Source organism: Diospyros lotus, chromosome 10, assembly GCF_014633365.1.
Source record: "Diospyros lotus cultivar Yz01 chromosome 10, ASM1463336v1, whole genome shotgun sequence".
Lineage (NCBI taxonomy): Eukaryota > Viridiplantae > Streptophyta > Magnoliopsida > Ericales > Ebenaceae > Diospyros > Diospyros lotus.
Window position 1 is genome coordinate 27,773,655 of NC_068347.1, and position 26,683 is coordinate 27,800,337.

Genomic DNA, 26,683 nt, shown 5'->3' on the forward strand with positions numbered 1-26,683 from the left:
CAATTATTAACCGCATTATTTGGTACATTTCTACGTTGCTAGTCTTGCGACAAACTTCTGATTACCAGAAGCTCCAAACTGCCTCCAATAATGATCTGAGTTTGCCAATAAGAATCAAAGAAATCTATAGTGGGGCAATACTGACATCGATGCCATATATGTTGCCATGGATTAAATGTTAAACAAAAATAAAAGTAAAATTTCTTCATGAAAAAAGCAAATTGCAATAGACAACCATCAATAACCAAACCACTCAAAAAGTACATCTATCTCAGTACCAGCTCTACTGGACAAACACAACTAACAATGAAAAGAAACGTCAAGAATAAGCGAACAACGTGCCATGTTGAACAGTTGGGAGAGACACGGTCAAAAAGGAAACAATGCCGAAAAGGCCCACAGAACCCTTGGGTCATTCATGTGAACTTGTTCACTGCTGCTACTCTTCAATGGTCTCGTCGTCTTTGCCTTCCCCTGTTGATGTTCCTGATGTCCCCATAGCCATAACCTCTCCGGGAGGTGGGTGGTCAAATTTGCATGTCGCACCATATTTGCATGTCCCGGTCTTCATATAGTAAGGGCAGTGAATAGAACCCTGCTCAAATGAACTCAATTACTGTGAACCAATCCAACTAAACGGCACAGTACAACAGAAAATAACTTGCACATAGACAAGTTCACATGCAAATCAGAGAGATAAAAAGGAATCTTCTGAAAGAAGTTGAAGGTCAACTTCTTCATCCTGTTATTGTCTTGTAGTTATAATTTTACAGGCATCTATTAGTGTGAAAATTCATAGCGAACTGCATGTTAAGGGCCAGGATTCAAAGCATCAAAGGTATTGGCCTGATGTACTAAAATCCCAGATCATAATCAAATGTGCCTAAAAACGCAGGCAAAAAAGATCGTGACAGGAGCTTGAGAGCTTCCGTCCTCCCTCCAAAGATTCCTACTTCAATTCTTCATTTCTTCAAGTCTCAATATATATTATATTTTACTTATGCAGAAACCGGTCAACTTACTAACTATTAACTCTATCAAACAACTTTATAGATCTAGTTCTTGTAATTGGCCCAAGTTCACCGTAGAATAAATTGTCTTTTCCATTTTTATTATCCATTTTAACAAACCTGAAACACAGATTTAAGTGCCACTTACACCACAAAAGCTGCATGCATCCGCAAGCAGCTTGAGACCACACAAGGGAAAGGTCCAAGACACTTTCCACTATCAAGTAAACATAACATCGACCAACATTTCAAGACAGAGGCGGCAAATGATGAAGAAAGCACCAGCCAAAGAAAAAACAAGCTGGCTGAAAAGAACACCATCAAGTATTTGTTATTTAATAAACCAACAACAAAGTGCAGCATCAAAATTCATTTCCATTTCTCTTCTGCAGTTTGGAAAAAGGAAATCAGGAACATTAGAGAAATAGAAAAGAGTTGCAAATGAGGGCTTTGTAACAAAAACCAAACTCTATGCATATGTCTATATAAGCTGAATAACATTAATAACTTAGAATCCTTAAGGTCTACACATCTCTTTACATAAAGGTCAATGTGAATTATGAAACGGATAATGAAGATTATGATGTATAAATAATCCTAAATGCCCATAATATTCTTAAAAAATCAGGTCAACAGATAGTAACCTGTTATCCAAGTAACACTAAGAAGGTCCAAAGGAATCTAAGGTGTGGAAGGTATCTTCAGTATCAGATTATTCATTGATAAGATTAAAAATATTATTTATCAATGGGGTCACCAAGATAAAAACAAATAAGAAAAGTAAAGAGCATTTAATAGTAAGGATACAAACTATCCCTAAAACAGATCAATTTCAATATCTTGGATCAATTGTTCAAAAAGAGGATCAGATTGTAGAGGATATCATTCATAGAACTAAAGCATGATGGTCAAAGTGAAGGCGTTCAATCAGCATTTTATGCAATCATTTTTCAAGGCTAAAGGGGAAGTTCTAGACAACAGCTACAAAACCACCTTTCTTGTATAATTCACAATAAGGCAATTAAGCACCAGCACGTGCAAAATATGAGCATTGCTAAAATATAAATGCTAAAGTGAATATGCAGCCATATAAGAAAAGACAAAATAAGATATGATGCCATACATAATAAGATTAGTGTGGCACCTATTAAAGATAATATGGGAGAATCACTATTAACATGGCTTGGACATACGAGAATAAGACTTACAGATGCACTTGTGAGGCAGGTGAATGAAATAAAGGGAGTTAGTAGAAAAGATAGAGGAAGACCAAAGAAAACTCAGTGGAAAACACTATGCCAATGGTAATGTTGGTCAGATGGGAAAGAAAAATTTTAGGCTGCTTCAATGGAAAATAAATGACATTTTAATCTTCATAACATGTAAGGGCTTCTTGAAGACTTGCGTCATTAAATGTTAATACATATGTTTAACTGAGTTAATAAATATTTTACATCTTTTTGTAATTTTTAATTCATCTGTTCAAGGTGTTCAATCATCTAATCATGATCAGTTTCTGCTCATACGGCATTATATGCCATGAAGAAATTAATACTCAATTTGTTGCTCTAAAGCCAACATACTGTAGCTCATATTTGGAATTAAGACGACAAAAATTGCAGAATTTGCATATTCAGCAGATAACTCAAAATCCATGAGTATCCACACAAACAAACCCTATACAATAGAAATTCAGAAATATTAAGAAACTAAAGCATGAAATATAAACCATTTTTACTTAGGATGTTTTCTAGTCTTTCTTTTACAAAAATAAGGAAAGAGTTTTCCCTGTGTTTTCTTCCATATAGAAAACATGAATTAACCCAACCAAAATCAATATGAATTACATTTACATTTATATTAATGTCAATATAAATAGTCAAAGTATGAATTTTCAAATTTACTAATAATAAATAATATTGTAATATATAAATGTCAATAATATTAGTGAATAGAAAAAATAATTACAGAATTATTAATATTTTAATACAAGAACAATCCCAAGCCTTAATCCCACTAGGTGGGGGAATCTATAAATCTTTCAATATTACAATCATAGTAATAATATATTGCATTACTAAACAATGAACACATGTTTTGTGTAACTATTTTGAACACTTTTTTTCAAATTTCATGAAAAGAAAATACTCCCCCATAGTTAACAATTGACACATTTTCTAAATTTTTTGTTAAAGAAATCCCACTCTACAACAAATGTTTGAGAGAGAGAATCCATATAGCCAACTCTACCAAGTGAGATTCAAGCTTGCAGTGATGATGATGATTCCCTTCTCATAAAGTAGAGAACTTTTTTCCCTATCAAAAATAACCTTAAATGTTCATTACATAAAAGAAGAAAGAGAAAATAGGTGGGATATGGAGTGGGTGTTGGTGGCAGTGGGTGTTTGGGTGTGTGGAAAAAGGCAACAGAAAGGGATGCTGCTTTTATGGAAGTTAGTTCTGGGATAAGTGTAGAATAGATGAGGCTGTGTTGAAGAGAGAAGCGGGAGAGGAGGCAGAGGTTGGCACATGTTAGTTGGGAAAGGTTTTAATGCGCACAAGGCTGAGAATTCTGTAAATTTGACCTGAGGCATTTCAAACAGACTTTTAACTGTTGCAGGTTCCATGAATATGCTGCCACTCTTTCTATTTACTAACTTCTAATAGCTAGAAAATCCTAGAAATGTTTTGTGTTGCCACTCTTTATCATGCCAAAATATAAAAGGTTCAAGCAAATCCAGTAGAAATGGGGGTAAATTTAAAAAAAAAAAACAAAACAAAACAAAAGGCAAACAACTTAACCACCAACTCTTTTAATTAGTTGCAAATATTGATTGCACCAATGCATGCTCAATACATGGTTATCTTTTGATGCTAGTTAGAGAAACATGTAGTGCGTACCTCTCTCCTAGGTAGGCCAGCAAGAGTGAGCTTGACATTTTGTGGTTGGGCTTCATTTATTGATAGGCTAGGTGCTAACCGATCAAAGGGATGATGAAACTTGCATCTTTCTCCAAACTTACACTCCCCAGTTTTCATGTAGTACTACAATGAAAGCAAACAAATTCACATCAACCATAAAGATTAACTTGAAGATGACAAATCCACATGAGAACATAAACTTTCGGTCTTTTTTTTTTTTGCCTAGGTAATAAACAATTCCTCTTGATACTACAATAAAGAGAAAGATATTCATTTGAACACAAAAAGTTGTTTAGGAGAGTACACCGAAATTGGTTGACATGGAAGTTAACTTTACAGTTATCTTCTGCCAAATCATTTCTTAAACATGGATGAAAAACAATACAAATAAAAACCCTGCCTCCAGAAATAATAAAGGATTACACACCTATTATTGTGTAAAATTCTTTGAGACTCGGCCCATGTTTATGAGATGGTTTAGTATCAGTCAGAAGGAAAACAAATAATAGCATGTTTACTTTAAGAAAAGATATGCCAATCTAGTCGGGGGGAAAAATAGAAAAGGTAAACTAATCAAGTCTTTCATAAAGAACCATCCAGACAAATTTCAACAAACACAAAAAACTAATAATTGGCAGTCCCCATTTAACTATCCAGTGAAGCAAGGCATATGTTCTTTCACTACACAAATATTTTTACTACTAGAAGAATGGAATCAAATAGATACACACATCACATTCAATCTGCCCAGGTCGTTGAGGGTATATGGCAGGTGCCAGTCCAAGCTGCAGCATGCAACACACATTCCGTTAGTACTTGAGATTAAAAAGAAAAAAACAGAATCTTCATTTCATAAACCACATTTTTTATTAAATCCAAAACCAAAATGGTAACAATGATGATGGGAAACGGAAAAGCTTGACCATGCAGATTCAGTTACATATTGTTCCGGAGACAAAGTAAAAAGGGGGAATGCAACAGCTCCTTGAAGAACCCATGAGATACAATACAACAATAATGATGATAAAATTAGTTCATTCTGAGAACTCGGAAAAAGATTAAGAGATAAATAATCAACATAAAAACTAAGATGGGCATTGATAGTAACTGCAGAAAATCAAAACCTGATTACTGTATTCAATATCAAGAAAATGGTAAGGGGCTGTTTAGTTGTGGAAAACAGCCTCAGTTTTCCGGAAGATTACTCCACAGAAAATGGTAACATAAGGCTTTTTTTCAGATACAAAAATTTCTAAATAGAAAATGTTGTTGTTCTACACAATTGAACTGAACTTTTAGAACTCCTAAAATGAGTTTGCCAAATTTTCCTTACTAATTTGGAGATTTAGAAACATGGTTTTCCACAATCTCCACTTCTCTCTAACACAAGTTACACAAAAAGAAAAACCTCTCTCTCTTTCTTTTTTGAACATATGTTCCGATTTTCTAGATTAGAAATTATTTTTCTGTACTTATAGCATTTGATTGCGTTTTACAAATTTTCTATAGAAAATGAAAACTGAGATTTTACAGAAAATTGGAGGTAAAATACTATAAAACATTTTCTACAACTAAACAGCCCCTCACTTTTTCCTCCATCTCATGCATCCTAGATAGCTGAAAGTGGGGTTGACATATGAAGTAAAAATCTCCAATTTACCGTTGTCTGAGTTAGCCTGGGGTCAATTGTTTGCAGAATAGAGGCAGCTGGATTAACAACTCCAAGGTTCAAATGTGCAACAGGAGATGCTATTACAGAAGCTCCAAATGCAGCAGCAGGAGGATTAATTGCTGCAAGAAAACTTAGGTGAACTCTAAAACCTAAGAAAAAAAATCATTTACAGCTTTCCTTCATGCATCCCAGTCATATGGATATATAGATATATACTTACAGTATCTGTCTGGATGATTGTAGCGGCAACTGGCACCATACTTGCAACTGATTAATTGCAACAATTAGAAAAAGAAGAAAATTTTATAAGAATTTTTCCAAAGAAAAAGAAGGAACAAACACCCATTCTGCATTGAAAAGGTGGAACACACCTGCCAGTTTTCATGTAGAATGGGCAATCCATTTCACCCTGTCATAGACAAACCATATACATGAAAAGGGAAAGGCAATTGGTAGCCCAGTGCTGGGTTTACAGAGAGGTGATTACTACTGATAATAGCAACAGAAGTAAATAGAAAGAAAGAAAGAGAAATTGTGGACAACCAATAATTTGGCAGCTGAAAATTCAGAAATGTTGGAATTTAAAAGCCTAGATAATATAGAACTGGAAACTAAAACTAACAAAAGCAAAAAAGAATTATGAAAAAAGTCGTTCCACCTGTAGTTTGGACCAAACATATATTAGAGTTCTAAAGCATGTTCAGCATAAAAATATTGACAACAGATCAAGTTGAATAAATCATCAAACAACTATAGATAGCAAATAAATGAACATCAATCAAGCAGTTGGACAAGCACATTATCTTTTATAAACAATTTTCTCCCTATCTTCCGTCATTTTTTTCTGGCAGGGGAGGAGCATTGGATTGTTCAAAGTCTTATAATATGTTAATGAGAATAATCAACATTTAAACACGTGACGTTGAATGCATGTGAACTCCAAGTGCAAGGTATTATATTACAGAACAAAAGAGGAGAGAAAAGAACTTTCACCAAGACTGGTAAGTGAAAAACTGCCTACATAATGGACACTTAATGTACAATAATGGAAAACAGAATATGAAAAGGAGACAAGAGACCAATGTATTCATCATTATAGGATACACATTACCGGTCTGATGGGAAGCCCTTTGGAATTGTGCAATAATGCTGGGGTAAAAATTTGCTTCCCCTCTCCAATTGGTCCGTCATTATCAGCAGCTATTAAATTTTGCCCATCATTTACATCATCTTGCCCAGATGGTAACAAGAGATCTCTAGGGTGATGAAATTTGCAGTTTGCACCAAATTTACATTTTCCAGTCTTCATATAGAACTGCTCACATGTCACAGCAAGAAGGGTCAAACTCATATCTAAAAAGATGTGGGAAATGCTTCCACTTGGAAAGGGTAATAACATACCGCACAGGGGGGCTCAGTTGGCCTCTCTGGTAAAGCAGATAAGATGGCACTGTCCTGTGCATCCTGTAATCAGAGTCAATAAGCCAAATAGTACATTGCACAAAACACAAAGGCAGAACTATTAACAGGACCAGTAAGCACCATGATAATGCCACTTACTGACAATAATATTTTGTCCCTTGGATGGTTAAATTTGCATCTAAGACCGAACTTGCATTTTTGAGTCTTCAAGAAGTACTGGTGTACATCCAACAAAAAATTGAGTACAATTAGCATTGGTTGATTCTAAAAAACGTTGCAAGAACAAAAGATTTGAAGCACAGCTTACGGGGCAATCAGGCTCCCCCGGTCTCTCAGGAAGGGACTCGCCAACAGGAACAAGTGGAACCTGTTTATATAGGTGTTGTAAAAATTCAATTATATACAGATATATTAACAAGGAACAGAAATGCCAGAAATGAAAAAAATATATATAGGAAATTTACAACTATATTCCAGCAATAAAATAATGAAATAAAGTAAAAGGCTCAAAGGAGAGGTAAATATTGGATTAATAAAGTTTATTCCTTCTGAATCAAACAACCAGCAAACCTAATAAGATGGCAGAACTTCATTACAAATGGTTTATCCACAGTGGAAAGAACAAAGAACAGACTTTTGCATGGTTACTACATGAACTCAGCTCAGAGAACCAATGCAAATAGGAAAAGAAAAATCTCATCAAAAGTAGTAAGATTTAAGCTAAATGAATATTATTTGGCATATTAGACAAAACAGAAACAAAATTATAAGTTAGTGACAGTTCAGATTAGAGTGTCCAAAGTCGGTTTCAACAATCTTTCGAAGTTACTTCCAAATAATAGTAAAATCTGGCCAAAGTCATTTGTTGAATTGTTAACCACCAACTAATTTAAAAACTTAAGCTGTTAGATAGAGGGTTAACATCATCTTTTATACTATTCTTTTACTCTTAACATGCCCACTCACGTGTGGCCAAACTTCACTGACAACTAGTCCAACCACATGCAACAATTTAAATATCAAGTTGGCAGTGAGGTTTGAACTCAAGACCCTTGCTAGCAAAGTTTTTTCCCAAATAATCAAGCAGAATTTTTCAACTAATCACCAAAGTTTTACAAGATTACAACATAATTCTAGGGTAATTACACTTATGGTCAAGAATGCAACTTGTAGAATCAACAAGATGTTGATTAGGAATAAGGGGTTTCTCAAAATTAATCCGAAATGTGGATCACTAGTTAAAGTAGCCTGCCTATCGGTAATTGTTAATTATAGAGTAAAATCAAGGACTCCACTATCAAAGACTCTCTCTATATAGCCAACTCCAATCCCAACAGTAGCCTCTCCGTCTTATCCAACTCGGAAGACAACCTGAGAAATTGCCAACTGCACCTAGACCGTCTAAATGGCTCATAAAAAGAATTAGTAGACAAAAAAATTCAGTGACTACCATTAATGCGCACACAATAAAATCTAAGGAAAGCACTTAACTCCTAAACATTGGGCACTATACATAAAGCTAGGAAAGCACTGGAGCAAAATAAAACCTCAAGACTCAGGTTCAATAAAAGCTTAAAGAGCAAGATCCCAATCAGGCCCCCAAGAAATCCTCAACAAGGATGCCAAAAACCAACTTATAGCTATTCCAAAGGACCTGGTTTTACATGAAAGAACATCAATCATTTATATAAATTGAGGAAATTATTCTCTTCCTATATATCTGTTTTTGTGTAATAAATTGCAATTCTGCTTATCAAAAAAAATAAATAATTGTCAACTACATTCTAAAATATTATCATCAGATTGATTTAACTATAGCAGGATAAGTTAAGCAGATATAGCAAATTAATAAAATTATTAATAAAAAAAAAAAAAAAACTTCAGGTGAAACCATTAACAACAAACATATTATAACATCCAAGGAGACACAAACTTCAAAAAGTACAGGGGCAATTGGACCAAGTATGTATTCAAGTTATCCTAGAAAGAGTAATAAAGGAAATAGAATATCAATAAGTGATAATTAGCCATATTATCCACCATTTTTGTTTTATAACAATAGCCTCAGTATTACAAGCTTTATGAGCTATTTGGCCTCTATATCAGGGTATCATACAAAACAAGTAGTTCATACATAAACCAGAGAAACTTGAATTGAATATATATATATATACATACTAAAGTGTAAGAACTGCTAAAATGCAAATCTTCAAAAATACAGGTAAACTAGAAGAATACTTTATGTTAGCTTTTAAAAGACTACTTATACATATAATTAAACAGTTGTAGAAATTAGTGGGAACATATGGTCCACACACACACACACACAAAAATCAACTCTCTTGAAAAAAAAAATGCATAAATCAATTGGAATGTATAACTTAAGATAGCGTATTACAAAAATGTCAATATGTATAAGATAGGTTACCAATATGATAGAGAAAAATAGCAATGAATTGTCACCTCTTTCCAATCTGGGATTCCACCTTCTGGAACCCAAATAGGATGGTCAAATTTGCAGCTATCTCCAAACTTACAGGTTCTTGTGAGCATATAATGGGCACAGTCCTTCTCTCCTGGCCTCTGTGGATATATAGGCAAATTGCTTGCACTCTCGAATCTAGGGCGCTTGGCTAAAGGATTGGTGGAAAACCAAGCTTCACTTTGCCCAATCGTGTTATGGGCACCCAGAAGAGTCTGATGATAGAGCACTATGATAGATAGTAGACACGTATAGACAAGAAAACATATATGTTACTATTTAAGTATGAATATAAATACTATTTGGAGTAAGGTTACAAGAAATGTATTAAAGCAACGAGTACTACTAAAACCATATTTTAAGGTATATATAGAGAGGAATCATGAAATATATGCTCTGTAACTAACAATTTTGAATATTATTGAATAGATAAGTGAAATCAATAATGGTAATTTACAAAATTAATGTCATAAGGTTGCTAATAAATAAAACTCATAAAGTGATATTCTGTGATTGGGGATATACATATCAATTATTATACAGAACATTAGAATAGAATCCTAGGGATAATAACTAAATCAAATCATACAGATACGTAAATTCAGAAGCCATAAGTATTAGAATTCATGATTGCTTAGCATCATGCATTGACAGAAGCTCTACGCTTTCAGATTTCAGAACTAAATTATGTCTCAAAGGATTCAGGTTCACCATCAGGCTACTCATACTGAATCAATAATAAACTTTACATCTTTAGCATTTACGATGGCTGAAAACCAAGAGGTACAATTAAATTGCCATCCACGTCACACTCACAGTTGGAGGTTCAAATGCAACCACAGAAGGGTACAGGAAGAACACTTGGTCATTGTAAACTAGTCTTCATCACTATCAATGGTAGAGTTGGGAAGCATTGATTGCACCCGGTTAAATACTATCACAGTATGTTTATGCGTGTAACCATTGGATAATTAAGAAAAAGGTGATAAAATAAATTCTTATCATGGAACTCATAATTGAGATTGTAAATATTGCCCCAGAGTGCTGCAGAGTCAATTCAAACTAATTTTACAATGAAAAAGAAATGGAAACAAAAAAAAAAAGGCCAGCCCATTTAACTCAGATTTCAGACATTTTAAGTGGGCATAAAGAATTCTCATTCACGGTATCAAAACTTATGACTAATATATCCATAGAAAAGCTAAAATGACTAGTGTGCTTAAGTTATTCCGTACAATCCAGTATATGTTCCATCTTTATATGCAATGCACAACATAGACATATGATACATGCCTGAACCTGTGGTAATTGCACTGGCAGGAATAATGGAATAATGATTTTAGTCTACATTATGTACTGGTTCTACAACTAGTCTCATTACAAAATCTCTCCCCCTCCCCCTTTAATCCCAGTAAGTAATCAATTCATTTGCAGAGGTTTTGGGGGTAGAAACAAGAATAGACAATCCAAAACTGCACTATCTATACGGCAGCAGTCCATTGTCATAGCTTCTTTTATGCAGACTGCCAAGTCCTCTAAAAAATGATAGATGACAAATGACAAGAGATATTAATTTGAGCAATAGCATAGCCTTCAAACTTTAGAGTTTTACGTACTTATCGTTTCTTCTAAACAACAAAACAGTACACATACCTTCACTCGATATTATTTCTAATTTTGAAATCAAATTACCAAAAGGAAATTCTAGCATTTTATGTGTTCAATTATATCATTCCACGTAATAGAGTTCAATTATATCATTCCACGTAATAGAGTAGAGACAGGATGGAACTTTCCAACAGATTAAATGTTCCTAAAGCAGTTTATGAAGCATCATCCAATTAGGAAGCCCTTCAAAGGTTATTCTAAGCTTGAAATATTATAAGATCAGTCCAATTTCCCTAGTGACAGGCAGCCACAATCATACTGGATTATTTCTGCCTCGCCAAACATCAAATTTCCTTCTATTGAAAACTAAATCAATAGCAGAAAAAATGAAAATAATAAAGACCAAATAAAATGAAAGAACAAGTAAAGGAATGAAAATTATCAAAGCGCTCTCTATAGCACGTCCATAAACAGGTATTTAGCATGCCTTTGTCTTCTAGGGGCTGGGAGCGGCAACTTGTTTTTGGGTAAATAAGGAAGGAGCTTGGTCTGGTCATACAATATAAACCATCTTGACGATGTAAATTATACCATATGCTCCAATAGATATTCCAGGGATGATGCCGGGCAATGTAGAAAGTACATATTCAGTTAAAACTATATGGAGACGAGAAATGAGTAACAAAGAACAAAGAAACACCAACAGGTTGGGAGTGCGGAAAGACGAGATAAGGATACATATAACCAATCCAAGAGAAGACCCTTACTTTCAGAAGAACGCTTGATACCCGCAAGCGGATCGACGGCAGCAGCGCCAACGTCAAGACCGGACCAAGACGCCTGGGAAGCCTGTGTCGCAGCAGCAGCTCCGATGCCTCCCCCACTGGCAACCCTAGCAGCCGCCGACGAGTAACTTCCGCCAATGTCAGCGGCCGAAAACCTTAGGGCGTCGCTCTGGTTGAAGAGCATGGACGATCTCCTCTCGCTGATGGATGAATAACTGGAAGGATTCGTTGAGAGCGGATCGGCGCCGAGGTACCTGGATGAGCCTAGCAACGAGGAGTCGCCGGAGAGGTAAGCGTCGGCACCGGATCTCGACGAATACAAGCTGGAAAGGCTCGCCGCTCCCCCTCTATAGTTGCTGGAGTCGTAGCCGAATAGCTGATTCGCCATCCAAGGACAGGATAAACCCTAGGTTTATATAAAATGATATGTTTCACTGTGTATATATATATATATCTATGGCGACCGGGTGGAGGGAGAGTGCAACTACAGTCCTCTTTTCAATTTTGTGGCAATGAGAAGAGGTTTCAGGTGGAATTTCATCGGGAGGTAACCTTTTGTATCCGGTCACCGGTATATAGTATATATATATATATATATATTTAGTAGCTGTAAGGGTAACTTCATCAAATGAATTCATAACTAACCTAAAATAAATGCATATAATTTTTTTAATTATTTTTTTAAAATATTTTCAATCACTTAAACAAACTAATTATATTTTATAATCATTCCAATAAACTAATTACACTCTATAATTGTTTTTTATTTTTTTTTAAATTATACTTAATTAAAAATGTGACAAGATCAAAATTGACTGAATTAAAATTTAAAAAAAATAACAAACTTACAAAATTAATTAACAAGGTCAAAATTGGTAAACTTGACTATAAAAAGAGATACCATACTAAGTAGCGAGCGCTTAATTTTCTTGTTAAAACTTTTTACTAAATATTTCTTATTTAATTCTTTCAAATTTTTTAGTAATATTTATAATTACTCAAAATTCTTTCTCGTAAGTTTGGCTCCATCTTTCTTTATTAAATAAAGAATAAAAAAACTTTTATTTATAGAGTTTTGACACCTCCACAAGTATGAAATCTTATTGGCTTTGATTTTAACACTATTGGCGTGTCTTGAAATTTATTTTTTAATCAATTGCCTCTTGAACATCTTTGCTACATTACTTGATCTATAATTGATCAATTAGAGGTCCAATTTAACGACATCAATTCCTATATTGAGAAATGGATCTTCATCCACCTTTATTTTTTTTATATTGTGTGATTTTTGTTAAATTTTTATTTTTCAAAAGCGACAATAATTGTTGTTGATGTGTCTTCATGAGTGATGAAATTAAAAATCTATTCCCTATGATATTTTATCTCATCAACCCATGGAATCACATGCCTTTCTAACATAGTTTATTTATATGAATTACATTTTTTATTCTCAAAAATTATGATGTGTATTATGTTGTTAAAAGTAAATAAATATAACATTGTACTTAAATCTTGTATCAGTAATCTCCTGTAAACTAAGTTGACCCACTCACTTTTAAATCCACCCTAATACGACTCATTAATGTAGCAAATGAGTCATGTCGGACTAATCTATATAAAACCGGGCTAAGAGTATGTGACTCGCAACATAACTAGTCATTTTGACAAAAGTCCATTTGAAGAAATTTTTTAAAAAAATTATAAAAATAAAAAAAACATTTTAATAAACTAAGTAATATCTATAATAATTTAAATTTTGAAGTTAATATTATATTTATTATTTAATTATTACTCATTAAAGTATTATGCACTAATTTCATTAATAGTATTATAATTGATTATAATAAATTAAGCTATATTTCCTCTTGTCCCATTTTTTTTTCTTTAATAATTGGCGTGGCACCGAGTAGCGGTGAATACACTCGTCACTGAATTTTTCTAAATAAAAAATGTAACCCCTATAATTATAAAATCAACTAATGTTTGATAACCTTTACCCCTACCCCTTCCCCTTTCTCCTCGATTACCAAATGAGCAACCTCTACTAACTTAGTAGCCATCCACCTTGAAATATAACTCTAGGCACATATGCTTAGAGTATATTCAAGATTATTCATATAATCGATAAATGTCAAATAATATTATGTAAATTTTATGAAAAGACTATGCATATCAATCAAAATAAAGGACCGAACACTTGCTCATACAAGCTAAGAAACATGATGATAGTGGTCATGATATATTGCACTCACAACTACAACCCGACAAAGGTATAACTTTTGATACATTTGTGAACTTGATAAATCCAGTTTAGCAAAGCTGATAATTAAAACATAATGCTTGTTTTTATTTAGGAATGATGAAATGTTCAAATGGTATTGTTCACACGCACTATAACCCATAGATAGAGGGTTTTTAAGAAACACGATAAAAAGTAAAGCAATGAGATTATATTCATAATATAAAGAAAATGTAACAAATACATTCAATAAATTTAGTAAAAGGGTGTCATTAACATCTGACATTTAATATGACATTATCATGATATCTTACTATATGTGTGACATGTGTTATAGTCCATTGGATTAATGAAGAACATACAATATAACAAAGAATAATTGGATTTTATTTATTGGTAGAATAATATAATGGTAGTCTAATTACAAATAAAATTAGAGAGATTAAAATGATCTCCCATTATTTTTGTATGAAATCGGATGTACAACGATACAGGTAAAAATAATTTTTTTATCGTGTATTAGATACACACAACGGAATATAATACACACGTCATATATAGCTTGAGTATTTAAGTAGCACACATATTCAATAATTGAATATAAATAAATGCATATTTACTACCCGATGAAGGAATGAAACACAAAAATTATTTCTATACCGAGACTGAATCCACCTCAAGATGCAGTCATAGTCGGTCCACATTTAATATGTTGAATGGTATCATTTTGATCACATCTTCCTATGCTAGACCTAGAGATTCTGCATATTACCAATATCTACGTCTCAAAATTATACACGTGACATTCACTTGCATAATTTATATGGTAGCATAATATTTTTAGAGGAAGAAAAATAAGAAAAAAACAACATCGAGAGAGAGAATAATTTTTAAAAATCTTAAGCCCTCATTTCTTCTATCAATAAATTACACACACACACACATATATATATATATATATATCTCAATCAATCTATCTCACTTCATAATTCAACCTCCACCACATTCACAATCCAATTGAAATTGGATAGGAATCCGCAGCCATCCCCCACCTTCAATAATTTTGATGATGCACTATACATATCAATTATGCACTATGTATTTTACCTATATACTATATAATTCAACTATATACTATGTATTTCAACTATACTATGCATTAAACTCTTTTATTATTGACACGTGGGGCCAATGGTTAATTTTTTACCAATCAATTTCCTGAGACATTTTGGGTATATGATATCGATACCAAATGCAACATTATATAATGCGTGACTTTATAAGGTCACTACCTGCTAGTAATCAAATAATATCGAAACTTCTTTCAGTATTGGTCAATCCTTTGACCCATCATCGAAACTTTTCAAAATCCCGATGACGTTATGAGAGTTTATAAATAACACATAACAACGATTCATGATAGTATATGTGGCATTGAAGTTTTATTTCAAATAAACCTATTATGGTTGACGATTATTGTGTGCTATAATCCTTCCATCACCTAACGTCCCAACTAAGCGAGAGCCATGGAACAATAAATTCACAAACTCAGTGACTGTGTGTCATACTTCATTAATGTGACTAAATGACATCTCATGAAACACATTTCTTGATTTTCAATATGTCATGCCCAATAACGGACTGTCTCGTGACATTAATAATAGATCACATATAATGTTCACTCCATCAAATATCTACGAAAACGATGGATCTTATTCCCAACACCTTTCTTCATATACCAACAATATGAAACCATATAGATGAACATTCTCACCTCCCAATTATATAGTTCGGCTCATTAGTAAATCCCGCATACCAATACACAAAATAACCTATCAGTTCAAGTATAAGGGTTAACACACAATCACAACCTGATGACTCAACCATTATCCACCAGACTATGTGGTTAGTTATCGGCGTCATATTCAGTTGATCGTTCCCCAACGACCACTCACAGATTTACTAGCGATATCTCATGTCATATGGCGCATGACACACCACCCTCCCATCGGTATCCTTATACTGAACGAGGTAGTAACCCATATGCTAATCCATACTCGATTAATCAAAGTCCCATCTAAATAATCTAATGACTATAAATAGTTTAAAAAGTTATATTACTATAGAATCTTGTCACACAATCTCAACACTTTGAAAATAAGATTCTCATATAAAATATCTAGTGACTTATTCATATAAATGATTGGAAAAAATATGAATGAGTAAAATCTTGCATTTTATAGATCTACACAAAGATACAGTGAATGCATAAAACAAGCCTGCTAGATATCATCCAAATATAGTATAAGGGCACACAATACTAATAATTTTAAGTGGACATTTCATAATGAATGTGCATGTCATGTTTTAAACTTGTGTGTACATGATAGCTTACAAGTGTACAGATAAGCATTAGTTGAAATAAGCGGTGTATTGTCCCTAATATGTAGCAGTGATACTCATACGTAATCATGAAAACAACTAATTACTGAATTTGGCCTACCATATAGAAAATTTTCGACATTCAAACCAGATAAAACTCCACATTTTAATTGTTACAAAAAATAATACTTTATAGATAACAACTCAAAACTATTTTGGAATAAGGAAACCTTAGATACATAGCACATGCGAGATGGTGATTGACAACAATTTAATATCATTATCCATTTATTAGGAATATTTTATAATGTAACAAGAGCATTGTTTTGCTCTAAATACCATATAACACATTTGTATTTGTGAATATTTTCAATTGTTAATTGTTTTACATAACTAGTTCTCGACCGGTGCGATACACGGGATACAATATTCAACAAATATATATATATAAAATAATAGTTTAAAATATAAAATGCACATTACAATAAATTTAATATACTACATGAATTAGTAAAGAAACAATAATTTTATTTCATTATGATTAAAGTAAATTTTGGAAGACTTCTTTGTATACAACATTTGTCCTTTGTAGTGGATCCGGTTATATAAAGATACATTCTACAACAAAAAAAGATAAAAAAAAAAAATATTAAAGACAGATAAACAAAATTAAAAAATCATACTCCAAATCTTCAAGAACAATATCAATATACTTTGTAGTAGATCCGGAAGATGACTGAGTTCTAACTTTGTCCTTCTGGACGACTTCGCCTATCATATCTTTAAATCTGAGATAAACATGGACAAAACAAAAATGAAAATGTATTATAATTGTGGAATAGTGCGTCTCACCAAAAAGAGATGCAAGCAAACAGTGAAGAATAATTTTAAAAAAATAAACTAAAAAATTGATTTAAATTAACTGGGAAAAGAGACAAAACAATGTAGTAAAAAATTGACCGAAAAAAGAGGTAGAAAAATATTAACTTAAAAAAGGGGCCGAACACACACTAAATAGATAAGTTTTCTTGGACTGTGGACTGGACATAATTTTGGCAAAAGGCTTGATCCTATATATATTAATAGGAAATGATTGATCTTCAACCTCAGTCACTTGAGTGGTCCTCATGAAACTTAACACTTACATATGTGTGGTAGTCTTGAACATCATAGTATTATGATCAACTTCGAAATTTTTCATTATGTACAACTTGTGCTCTTCAATTTTATCTGCAAAGTAACGCATCAAGTTTTTCGCGATTATTGCATGCATTCGTGTCCCCTACATAACATGATAAATGACACATTACACATATTATATATTGGCAAAAACGACAAAAGTGCATGGTACAAAAAATAGCATTTTTCGAACTTACATATTTGTCAGACAATACTAAAGCAATATTATTAATCTCGTTCTGGTTATGATAACTGTAACTTCCCACTTTCGAATGACTCGTATCTTGAACACCCAATTTGCCCGAGTGTTGTCAACATATCTCAGCATATGCAGTATTTGAGTTATGACAAATACTGTGTCTTAGTTTTAGTTTGTAGAGAAATCGATTGAATGAAGAATATTTATTTGCTGTATTCCTAAATATTTATATGCTATATTCAGATGCCATTTAGGGAGCAGATAAATTTTTTTGTTTGACAAACAGGTTCCAAAGATGTTTCACTCGTTTGGAAGGGTAATTTTATCTACCGTTTAATGTGTAAGATATGTTTTTTTATTTCTTAACTCCTAAATATTTATCTATTGTATTTAATAAATTGAATAACTTGTTTTTTTATGCATTGGAATTGTTATATTCAATAAATTGAATAATTCATTTTTTGGTGCATTGAAACTTGTTGTATTTAATAAGTTTAATATATTATAATTGAATACTTTATTTTTTGGCGCGTTGGAATTTGCACCAAAAAATATTTATCTGTTGTATTCCTAAATATTTATCTATTGTATTCAATAAATTGAATAATTTATTTTTTGATGCATTAAAACTGTTGTATTCAATAAATTAAATAAATCATAATTGAATAATTTATTTTTTGGTACCTGTATTCAATAAATTAAATGTAAGATATTGAATTAATATTGAAATCATCATCAATCATATTTATTTATTGTTTAATGTGTAAGATATATTTTTTTATTTTTTAATTCCTAAATATTTATATGTTGTATTTAGATGCCAGAAGGAGCTTGAAAGTGTTTTTGTTTGACAAACAGGTGCCAAAGACATTCCACGCGTTTGGAAGGGTAATTTTATCTGTTGTTTAATATGTAAGATATATTTTTTTATTTTTTAATTGCTAAATATTTATTTGTTGTATTCAATAAATTGAATAATTTAGTTTTTAATGCATTAAAACTGCTATATTCAATAAATTGAGTAATTCATTTTTTGATGCATTGAAACTTGTTGTATTTAATAAGTTGAATAAATTATTATTGAATAATTTATTTTTTGGTGCATTGGAACCTGCACTAAAAAATATTTATCTATTGGATTTTTAAATATTTATCTGTTGTATTCAATAAATTAAATAATTTATTTTTTGATGTATTGAAATTATTGTATTTGATAAATTAAATAAATCATAATTAAATAATTATATATTTTATTTAATTACTATATGTTGTATTCAGATGCCATAAGGAGCTTGAAATTTTTTTTGTTTGACAAACATATTCCAAAGACGTTCCACTCGTTTGGAGGGGTAATTTTATATGCTGTTTAATGTGTAAGATATATTTTTTATTTAATAATTTATTTTTTGATACATTGAAATTTGTTGTATTTAATAAGTTTAAATAAATTATTTTTTGATGCATTGAAATTGCTATATTCAATAAATTAAATAATTCAATTTTTGGTGCATTGAAACTTGTTGTATTTAATAAGTTGAATAAAATATTATTGAATAATTTATTTTTTAGTGCATTTAAATAAGTTATATTTAATAAATTGAATAATTAATTTTTTGGTTTAGTGCATTGAAACTTGTTGTATTTGATAAATTGAATAAAATATTATTAAATAATTTTTTTTGGTACATTGAAACCTGCTATATTCAATAAACCTGCTACATTGAAACTTGTTGAATAATTAATATGAGCAGAGTAATAGTTTGGGAAAAAAATAAATAAATCAGCATAGTTTAGGCGGGAAATTGGGCAAGTCAACTCTTAGCAATGACTATCCTACTTTTATATATATAAAGATATAGGGCACTGGAGATATTTGAACAATTTAAAATGTTATTGTAAATAAAATTTAAAAAATATTAAACTGATGTCCCAATGTTATATCTTTTGGTAACAATATATTAGACCACATGCAGGGATAGAATGCTTTTTAGAGTTTTATGAAGTAGCCACGCGAGTTAACACACAAGAAACAAGATAAAGATTTAAAATTTAATTTTTTATATTTATAATTTATATGAGTCTCATTTTAATAATAAATCATCCGATAAAGATTTTGATACATAGGAAAAGTTTAATAGATTGTTAAAGTAAGGGTGGTCAAATATTTGAAATTTAAAAATTCAAAAGGGGCACAAATACAAAACCAACAAAGTCTATTGACATAATCTTTTTTAGAGTGAAAGATGAACAATGAAGTTTAACTATAACTTTTTTTTTTTTTTTTTACTTAGCTTTCGAGTTTCGCCCGATTAGTATTGGGAGATAATGGTCTTCTCCCTTGATTCGCCTACTAGATAAATTTAGATACGATCACAATTTATACACACTCGAAGTAGACATTTGGGGAACGACTATTTGCCTTACAGACCCCCATTTACATCATGCAGACAGAATCCTTAGAAGGACGACGGGGCACACCAAAACCCTGCCTCCACAAAAATTTGAACATCCGATACTCACTTAAATCTTCTAGCGCTTTACTAATGTGCTATGCACATGGGAGCAAGTCTAAATATAATCATAGACTTAGAATGTGATGTTTCAAAATTTGACATAAAATGTGTTGTTCTTGCATAACCCAATGTGAATAATGTCAAATTATGTTTGCTTGATGGCCTTTTTAATCCACCGACTCATTAAACAAAAAGTATCTATTTTTTAAATTTATAATTATAGATAAATATATCAAGATATTGTAATACCCTGAATTTTTTAGATAATTTATTAAATTATGATATATTATTTCAAACAAACAAAAAATGGGTTTAATAGTATGATTTAAGATATTTTGGTAATATTGTAAAGCTTCAGACCTCTTATGTAATTTGTCAAAAGGTTCTACATAATCAACCATATTTTGATTAGCTTTGAGGATATTTAATAGAAATTTGTTCTCTTGAAGTAAGGTGTTTTGGTTGAGAGATACGAGTTTGGTTGGAAAATTGAGATTCACTTGAGTCATAATTTCATTAGCAAAAATTAAGACTTTTTAGTGGGTTTTTTGGTAAATGTAGGAACGAGGGTGACACATCGAAATGAATGGAGATCGAAATGAAAGGAAGAGATTTGAAGCAAAAAAAGAAAAAAAAAAAAGAGTGAGATTATTGAATTTTAGAAAATTTATCAAAAAAATTGCTACTCCACTAAAAAAACTAGTCTAGCAAGGCCTCAAATTTGGTGATTCCTAACTTGTTTTGGCAATAAATTATTGAGAATGAGAGGATAAAATGGTTGCAAAATAATAAGGAAAAAAAAATAAAAGAACATATAGTTACTAACAACAAGTGGTTGGAGAAGATGATCGAAGACGGAGAGGGTATCAGGCATATACAACACGTATGCTAGAAGTAAGGGGGCACGTGAGACATATGTGATGCAAAGTGCTAAAGTGGAAAATAAGGGGAAAAAAATAAAATAAGAAAAATTTGAAAATAATTAAAATATATATATTTGGGAAAATAGTAAATGTTCAAAAAATATTTCAAGTCCTAGAAAAATATTTTGGAGTGCATCTAGACCATAAACAAGGAGCATGAGATTGACATTGACATAACTTTTTTTTCAATTTGTCTTCAGACATAATCAAGGCCGAACCTTCCATGAGGCCTGTGAGGCAGCTGCCTCAGGGCCCATGAAAATTAATCAATTTGAGGGCCCATAAATTGGAACCCCCCTTTTTGGTGAGGCCCAGCCCAATCGCCCACAGTTTTCCCCCTCCCCCTCGAAGCTTCGCGATCTCCCATGCCTTTCTCGTCCTCTCGCTCTCGCTTTCGCTGCCCTCTCTCACTCAATCGCTCTGTAATTGCAAGTCCCTCCGTCCGTCGTCCTCATCCTCGCCTCGCGCCTCGCCTTCCTCGTCGGTCAGTGGCTCGCCATTGCTCTCACCTTTCGCTGCCTCTCTCATTTCGCTGCTCCGTCAGTCCATTAGATCGTCGCCCTTGCTTTCTCGCCTACCGCCTTTTGCTGCGCCTGCTCGGTCGGCGTCGGCGATCGCTCGCCCTCGTGGCCGGTCATCGGTGGTCCGGTGGCTCGCTGCCTCGCTCTCGCCTATCAGTCGACAGTCGTACCAGCCTTGGAGTCTCCAGATTCAGTCAGCGTCGGCGGTCCTTGAAGCAGATCTACTTCTCCAGAAGAATCCAAATCTACTTAGCTTATCTTCATTGCTTCAACTTTCACTTTCAGCGATTAGTTTCTCTTTCACGAATCATTTTCATTTCGTTTCGTTTGTGATACATTGGAGATTTGGATTATTTGATAGCTTTGTGATACATTGGAGATTTGGATTATTTGATAGCTGATTCATTTCGTTTCGTTTGTGATACATTGGAGATTTGGATTATTTGATAGCTGGTTCATTTCATTTCATTTGTGATACTGATACATTGGAGATTTGGATTATTTGATAGCTGCCTATGTGTCTATTTTATTGATGTTGGCTAACTTGGCTTTATTGGTGTTGGCTGAATCTGGGAAAATAAAATTTAATTTTATTGTTGTCTTTATTTTGTTTATATACGTGATAATTGTTTTATTCTTAGAAATTGTAATTAGAGTCTATGTTTGGTTCATTTTATTCTTCTTATTATTACAAGTTGAGATAAAAATTAAGTTTAACATTATTATTGCTTAAGTATGTCGTGTAATGTCATAATATTTTTTTCCTTTTGACTTTTGTTAGGTTTAAGCAATAGTCACAAATCATGCCTCCTAAACATATGTCTGGAGCTCAAAAAAGAAAAAGGAAACAAAGGGAAGAAACATTAGTTCAATATCAAGGCAGTGATATGTTTAAATACTTTAATAGCAGCAAAGTAACACAGAGAGAAGAAATAGTTAAAAACTTGGGTGAAACTTCAGTAGAGAAACAAGAAACTTGGAATGATAATGTCAATGACCAAGTAGACTTAGTTGATGAATTGAATGAAGACAAAGATGATCACGTTGATGTCAATGAATTAAATGAGAAAGAAGAAGACAATGTTCAACATAAAGATTTATTGATTAATTTTTATGATCCAGGGTGTTGGGAAAAAATTGACCAAAATATGAGAGATTTGTTAGTAGAGAGGGGTCCAAAAAGAGTTGATGGAGTCTTGTTTCCTAAAGATAGTAGTGGTAGGCATTTTGAATTATCACAATATAAGCGAGTATTGCTCAATGGGGAAACAAATGACAGGAGATGGCTAGTATATTCAGTTCATTTGGACAAGATTTTTTGCTTTTGCTGTAAGTTATTCAAGACTCAAAAAACAATGAGTAAAATTGGTCCGTTGGGAAATGAAGGATACAGAGATTGGCATAATATGGGTCGAGGCCTTAAAAATCATGAAGCAAGTAAGGAGCATATAGATTGCATGACTAGTTGGATTGAATTAGAAACAGGACTGAGTAAAAATAAGACAATTGATCAAAGTATGCAGATTTAAATCAATAAAGAAATAGAAAACTAGAGACAAGTGTTGAAGAGAATAATAGTTGTTGTGCAAAGATTGGCAAAAAATAACTTGGCATTTCGAGGAGATTGTAAGAAGCTGTATGTAGAAAACAATGGTCTTTTTTTGCAAATGATTGAAATGATTGTTGAGTTTGATCCGATTATGAAAGAGCACATTCGACGTATTCAAGCACATGAGACTCATTATACATATTTGGGCCCTAAAATTCAAAATGAATTGATACAAATGTTGGCAAATGAGGTAAAAAGTTCAATTCTTAGAAAAGTTAAACAAGCAAAATATTTTTTGGTCATATTAGATTGTACGCCAAATGCGAGTCATGAGGAGCAAATGTCTCTTGTAATACGATGTGTGGATTATTCAGCAAACTCTGTAATGGTAGAAGAATATTGGGTAAAATTTTTAAAGGTTGATGATACATCAGGGCTTGGACTTTTTACTGAGCTTAAAAACATATTGATCAATCTTGAGCTGGACATTGATGATATAAGGGGTCAGGGGTATGACAATGGGTCTAATATGAAAGGGAAGTATAAAGGTGTACAAACAATATTACTTGAAATAAATCCAAGGGCTTTTTATACTCCATGTGGTTGTCATAGTCTTAATTTGACTTTATATGATATGGAAAATTGTTGTCCTAAAGCTATGTCATTTTTTGGAGTGATACAACGCATCTATACATTGTTTTCTTCATCTACCAAGCGATGGAAAATTTTCAAAGATCATATAAAAGGTCTTACACTTAAGCCATTGTCACAAACACGTTGGGAAAGTCATGTTGAAAGTGTGAGGCCTATAAAAGAGCAAATTGTACAAATAATAGATGCTTTATTTGACTTGGTAGATACTAGTGAAGATCCTAAAACAAAGAGCGAAGCTAAGTCCTTAGCAACACATGAACTTCAGAATTTTGAGTTCTTGCTTGGCATGGTAATTTGGTACAAGTTGTTGCATGCAATCAACACTGTAAGTAAATTCCTTTAAGCTGAAAATATGGATATTAATGTTGCTATCAGTCTTTTAGAATGACTTATTTTGTTTTTTTATGACTATAGAGAATCTGGGTTTAATAAGGCCATGGTTGAAGTGAAATAAATAGCAAATGAAATGGGAGTTGAAGTTGTATTTCGAGAAAAACGTATGATTCGAAGAAAGAAACAGTTTGATGAGGATGACAGTGATGAGATAACACAATCAGCAGAAGATTCTTTTAGAGTAAATTATTTCCTCTTCATAATTGATCGAGCTCGTTCTTCATTTCAAACTAGATTTGAACAATTTAAAAAATATGAGGAAACATTTGGATTTCTGTTTAATTTGGAGAAGTTGAAGTGTGCTGATGATGATACTTTATTGGGGGTCTTGTAAGAATCTTGAAAAATCCTTAACGCATAATGGTCATTCTGATATTGATGGAGATGATTTGTTTTTGGAGTTGACAATCTTGAAATACTCTTTACCTAAAGAAACAAAAAAAAAAACAATTGATGTGGTGAACTATTTGAAGAGAATGGATGGGTGTTTCCCAAATGCTTGTGTAGCGTACAGAATTTTGTTAACTATACCAGTTACAGTTGCATCTGCAGAAAGAAGTTTCTCCAAGTTGAAGTTGATCAAGACTTATCTCCGCTCAACTATGTCACAAGACAGATTGAATGGATTGGCTATGTTGTCTATTGAGAAAAAAATGTTAGAACAGCTTGATTATGTAAACTTGATTGATATTTTTGCCTCCAAAACTACAAGGAGAATAGTTTTAAATTGAAAATTTATTGATAATTTAGAAAATTTTCAATTTTATTATTTGATATGGTATAAATATTTATTTATTTATTTTATATTTTATTATAAAAAAATAAAATTTAAATATACTCTATGATTTGGGGGTCCATTTTTACATTTCGTCTCAGGGTCCCCAAATCTCAGGTACGGCACTGGACATCATGAAGATTGGGATATAAATGTTTTATTTTTATATAATTAACATAAAATACATGATTCTATAGCATTATATTAAATAAGTATGAGATAAAATGTATTTATTGGGGTTGCCCTAATGGTTAAGAGGGAGTGGTGGGAGGTCTGAGTTCCCAGGTTTGAATCCACTTCTTACATAGTCACTATGGATCAGATTCAAATTTACCTTTCTTACTAAAAATTGTGAGATTGAGCGACGGGACCCCTACAAGGAAAGGCATCTAAAGTATGAGATAAAATGTGAAAATGGTCGTGTTAGTTTTTTAAAAAGTTTATGTGAATGTGTTATATGTGGTATTTTGATCAAATTATTTAATCTAGTTATTTCAAGTGGTATTTTTGTGCTACTAAATTATTGAATATGGCTATTTATGTTGTGCTATGTTGAATGTAAATGAAAATAGAAAACATATACGATACGAAATATAAATGAGAAAACGTCATTTTTCAAAAAGTAAAAATGAAAATGCATAAATAAAAAAATAGAAAGGTTTTTTGTAAATATAATATTTAATATATAAAATTATAAAAATAGTTATTTAATCTGAAAATAAATATAAATTTCATAATACATTAAATAAATTATAAAAAAGTTTAAGTAAAAGACAAACAAAAATAAATTAATTTATATTCGTGAATTGATATTTTTCTAATATTATGAAATGACAATGAAAAGTTTATAAAATTGTAAAAATAGTTTAGAAACATTTTTTGTTGTTTCGAAAACCAACATGTTTCGAAATCGCCGAAATGATACGTTCGAGAAGTTTTCGTGCATCATAGATGTTGTGTACCTTATGTAAAAAAAAATTTAAAATGTTTAAGTCACCTAAAATGTATTTTCTCCTATAAAATATATATAAATGTAGATGTGATGAATGATTCATATTGAATAAAGTATTGGTTGACTGAACATGATAAATTTGCTCCTTAAAGTTTCAAACTCAATTGCATGTTTATAACTTAATGATTGGAATTTGTATTTTTATGTTTTGTATATTGAATAAATTTAGATTGTTAATTGAGGTCAACTTACATGTATATACATATACTGCTTATATTTCGTTTTAGGTTTGATTCCGTATATATTTCGTTTGAGATTCTGTTAAATGCCTTAACTTTATGTTTATCATGGTTACTATGTTAAGGGGGTACAAAGGGAAACTTTGGAAACCTTCGAGGTCAACATGTAATTATTAGTAAAATTCCTGAATACTGCACACATGAAAAAGCGGGATATTATAGATATAATATCTTTCTATATCATTACAAAAAATATCATTTATT

General features: G+C 32.1%; 1 protein-coding gene across 1 annotated transcript; it reads right to left on the reverse strand.

Moving 5' to 3' along the window:
• Window positions 1-178: 178 nt before the first annotated feature.
• LOC127811461 (zinc finger CCCH domain-containing protein 37) lies at window positions 179-12,323 on the reverse strand. The gene is made up of 12 exons (XM_052351349.1): window positions 11,884-12,323; window positions 9,490-9,737; window positions 7,334-7,393; window positions 7,165-7,242; window positions 7,006-7,068; window positions 6,716-6,919; window positions 5,976-6,013; window positions 5,825-5,871; window positions 5,593-5,723; window positions 4,664-4,717; window positions 3,912-4,055; window positions 179-595 (listed from the first exon to the last, which is right to left on the reverse strand). The coding sequence occupies exons 1-12, from the start codon at window positions 12,287-12,289 to the stop codon at window positions 440-442; spliced, it is 1,629 nt and encodes a 542-aa protein (XP_052207309.1). The 5' UTR covers window positions 12,290-12,323; the 3' UTR covers window positions 179-439.
• Window positions 12,324-26,683: the final 14,360 nt, after the last annotated feature.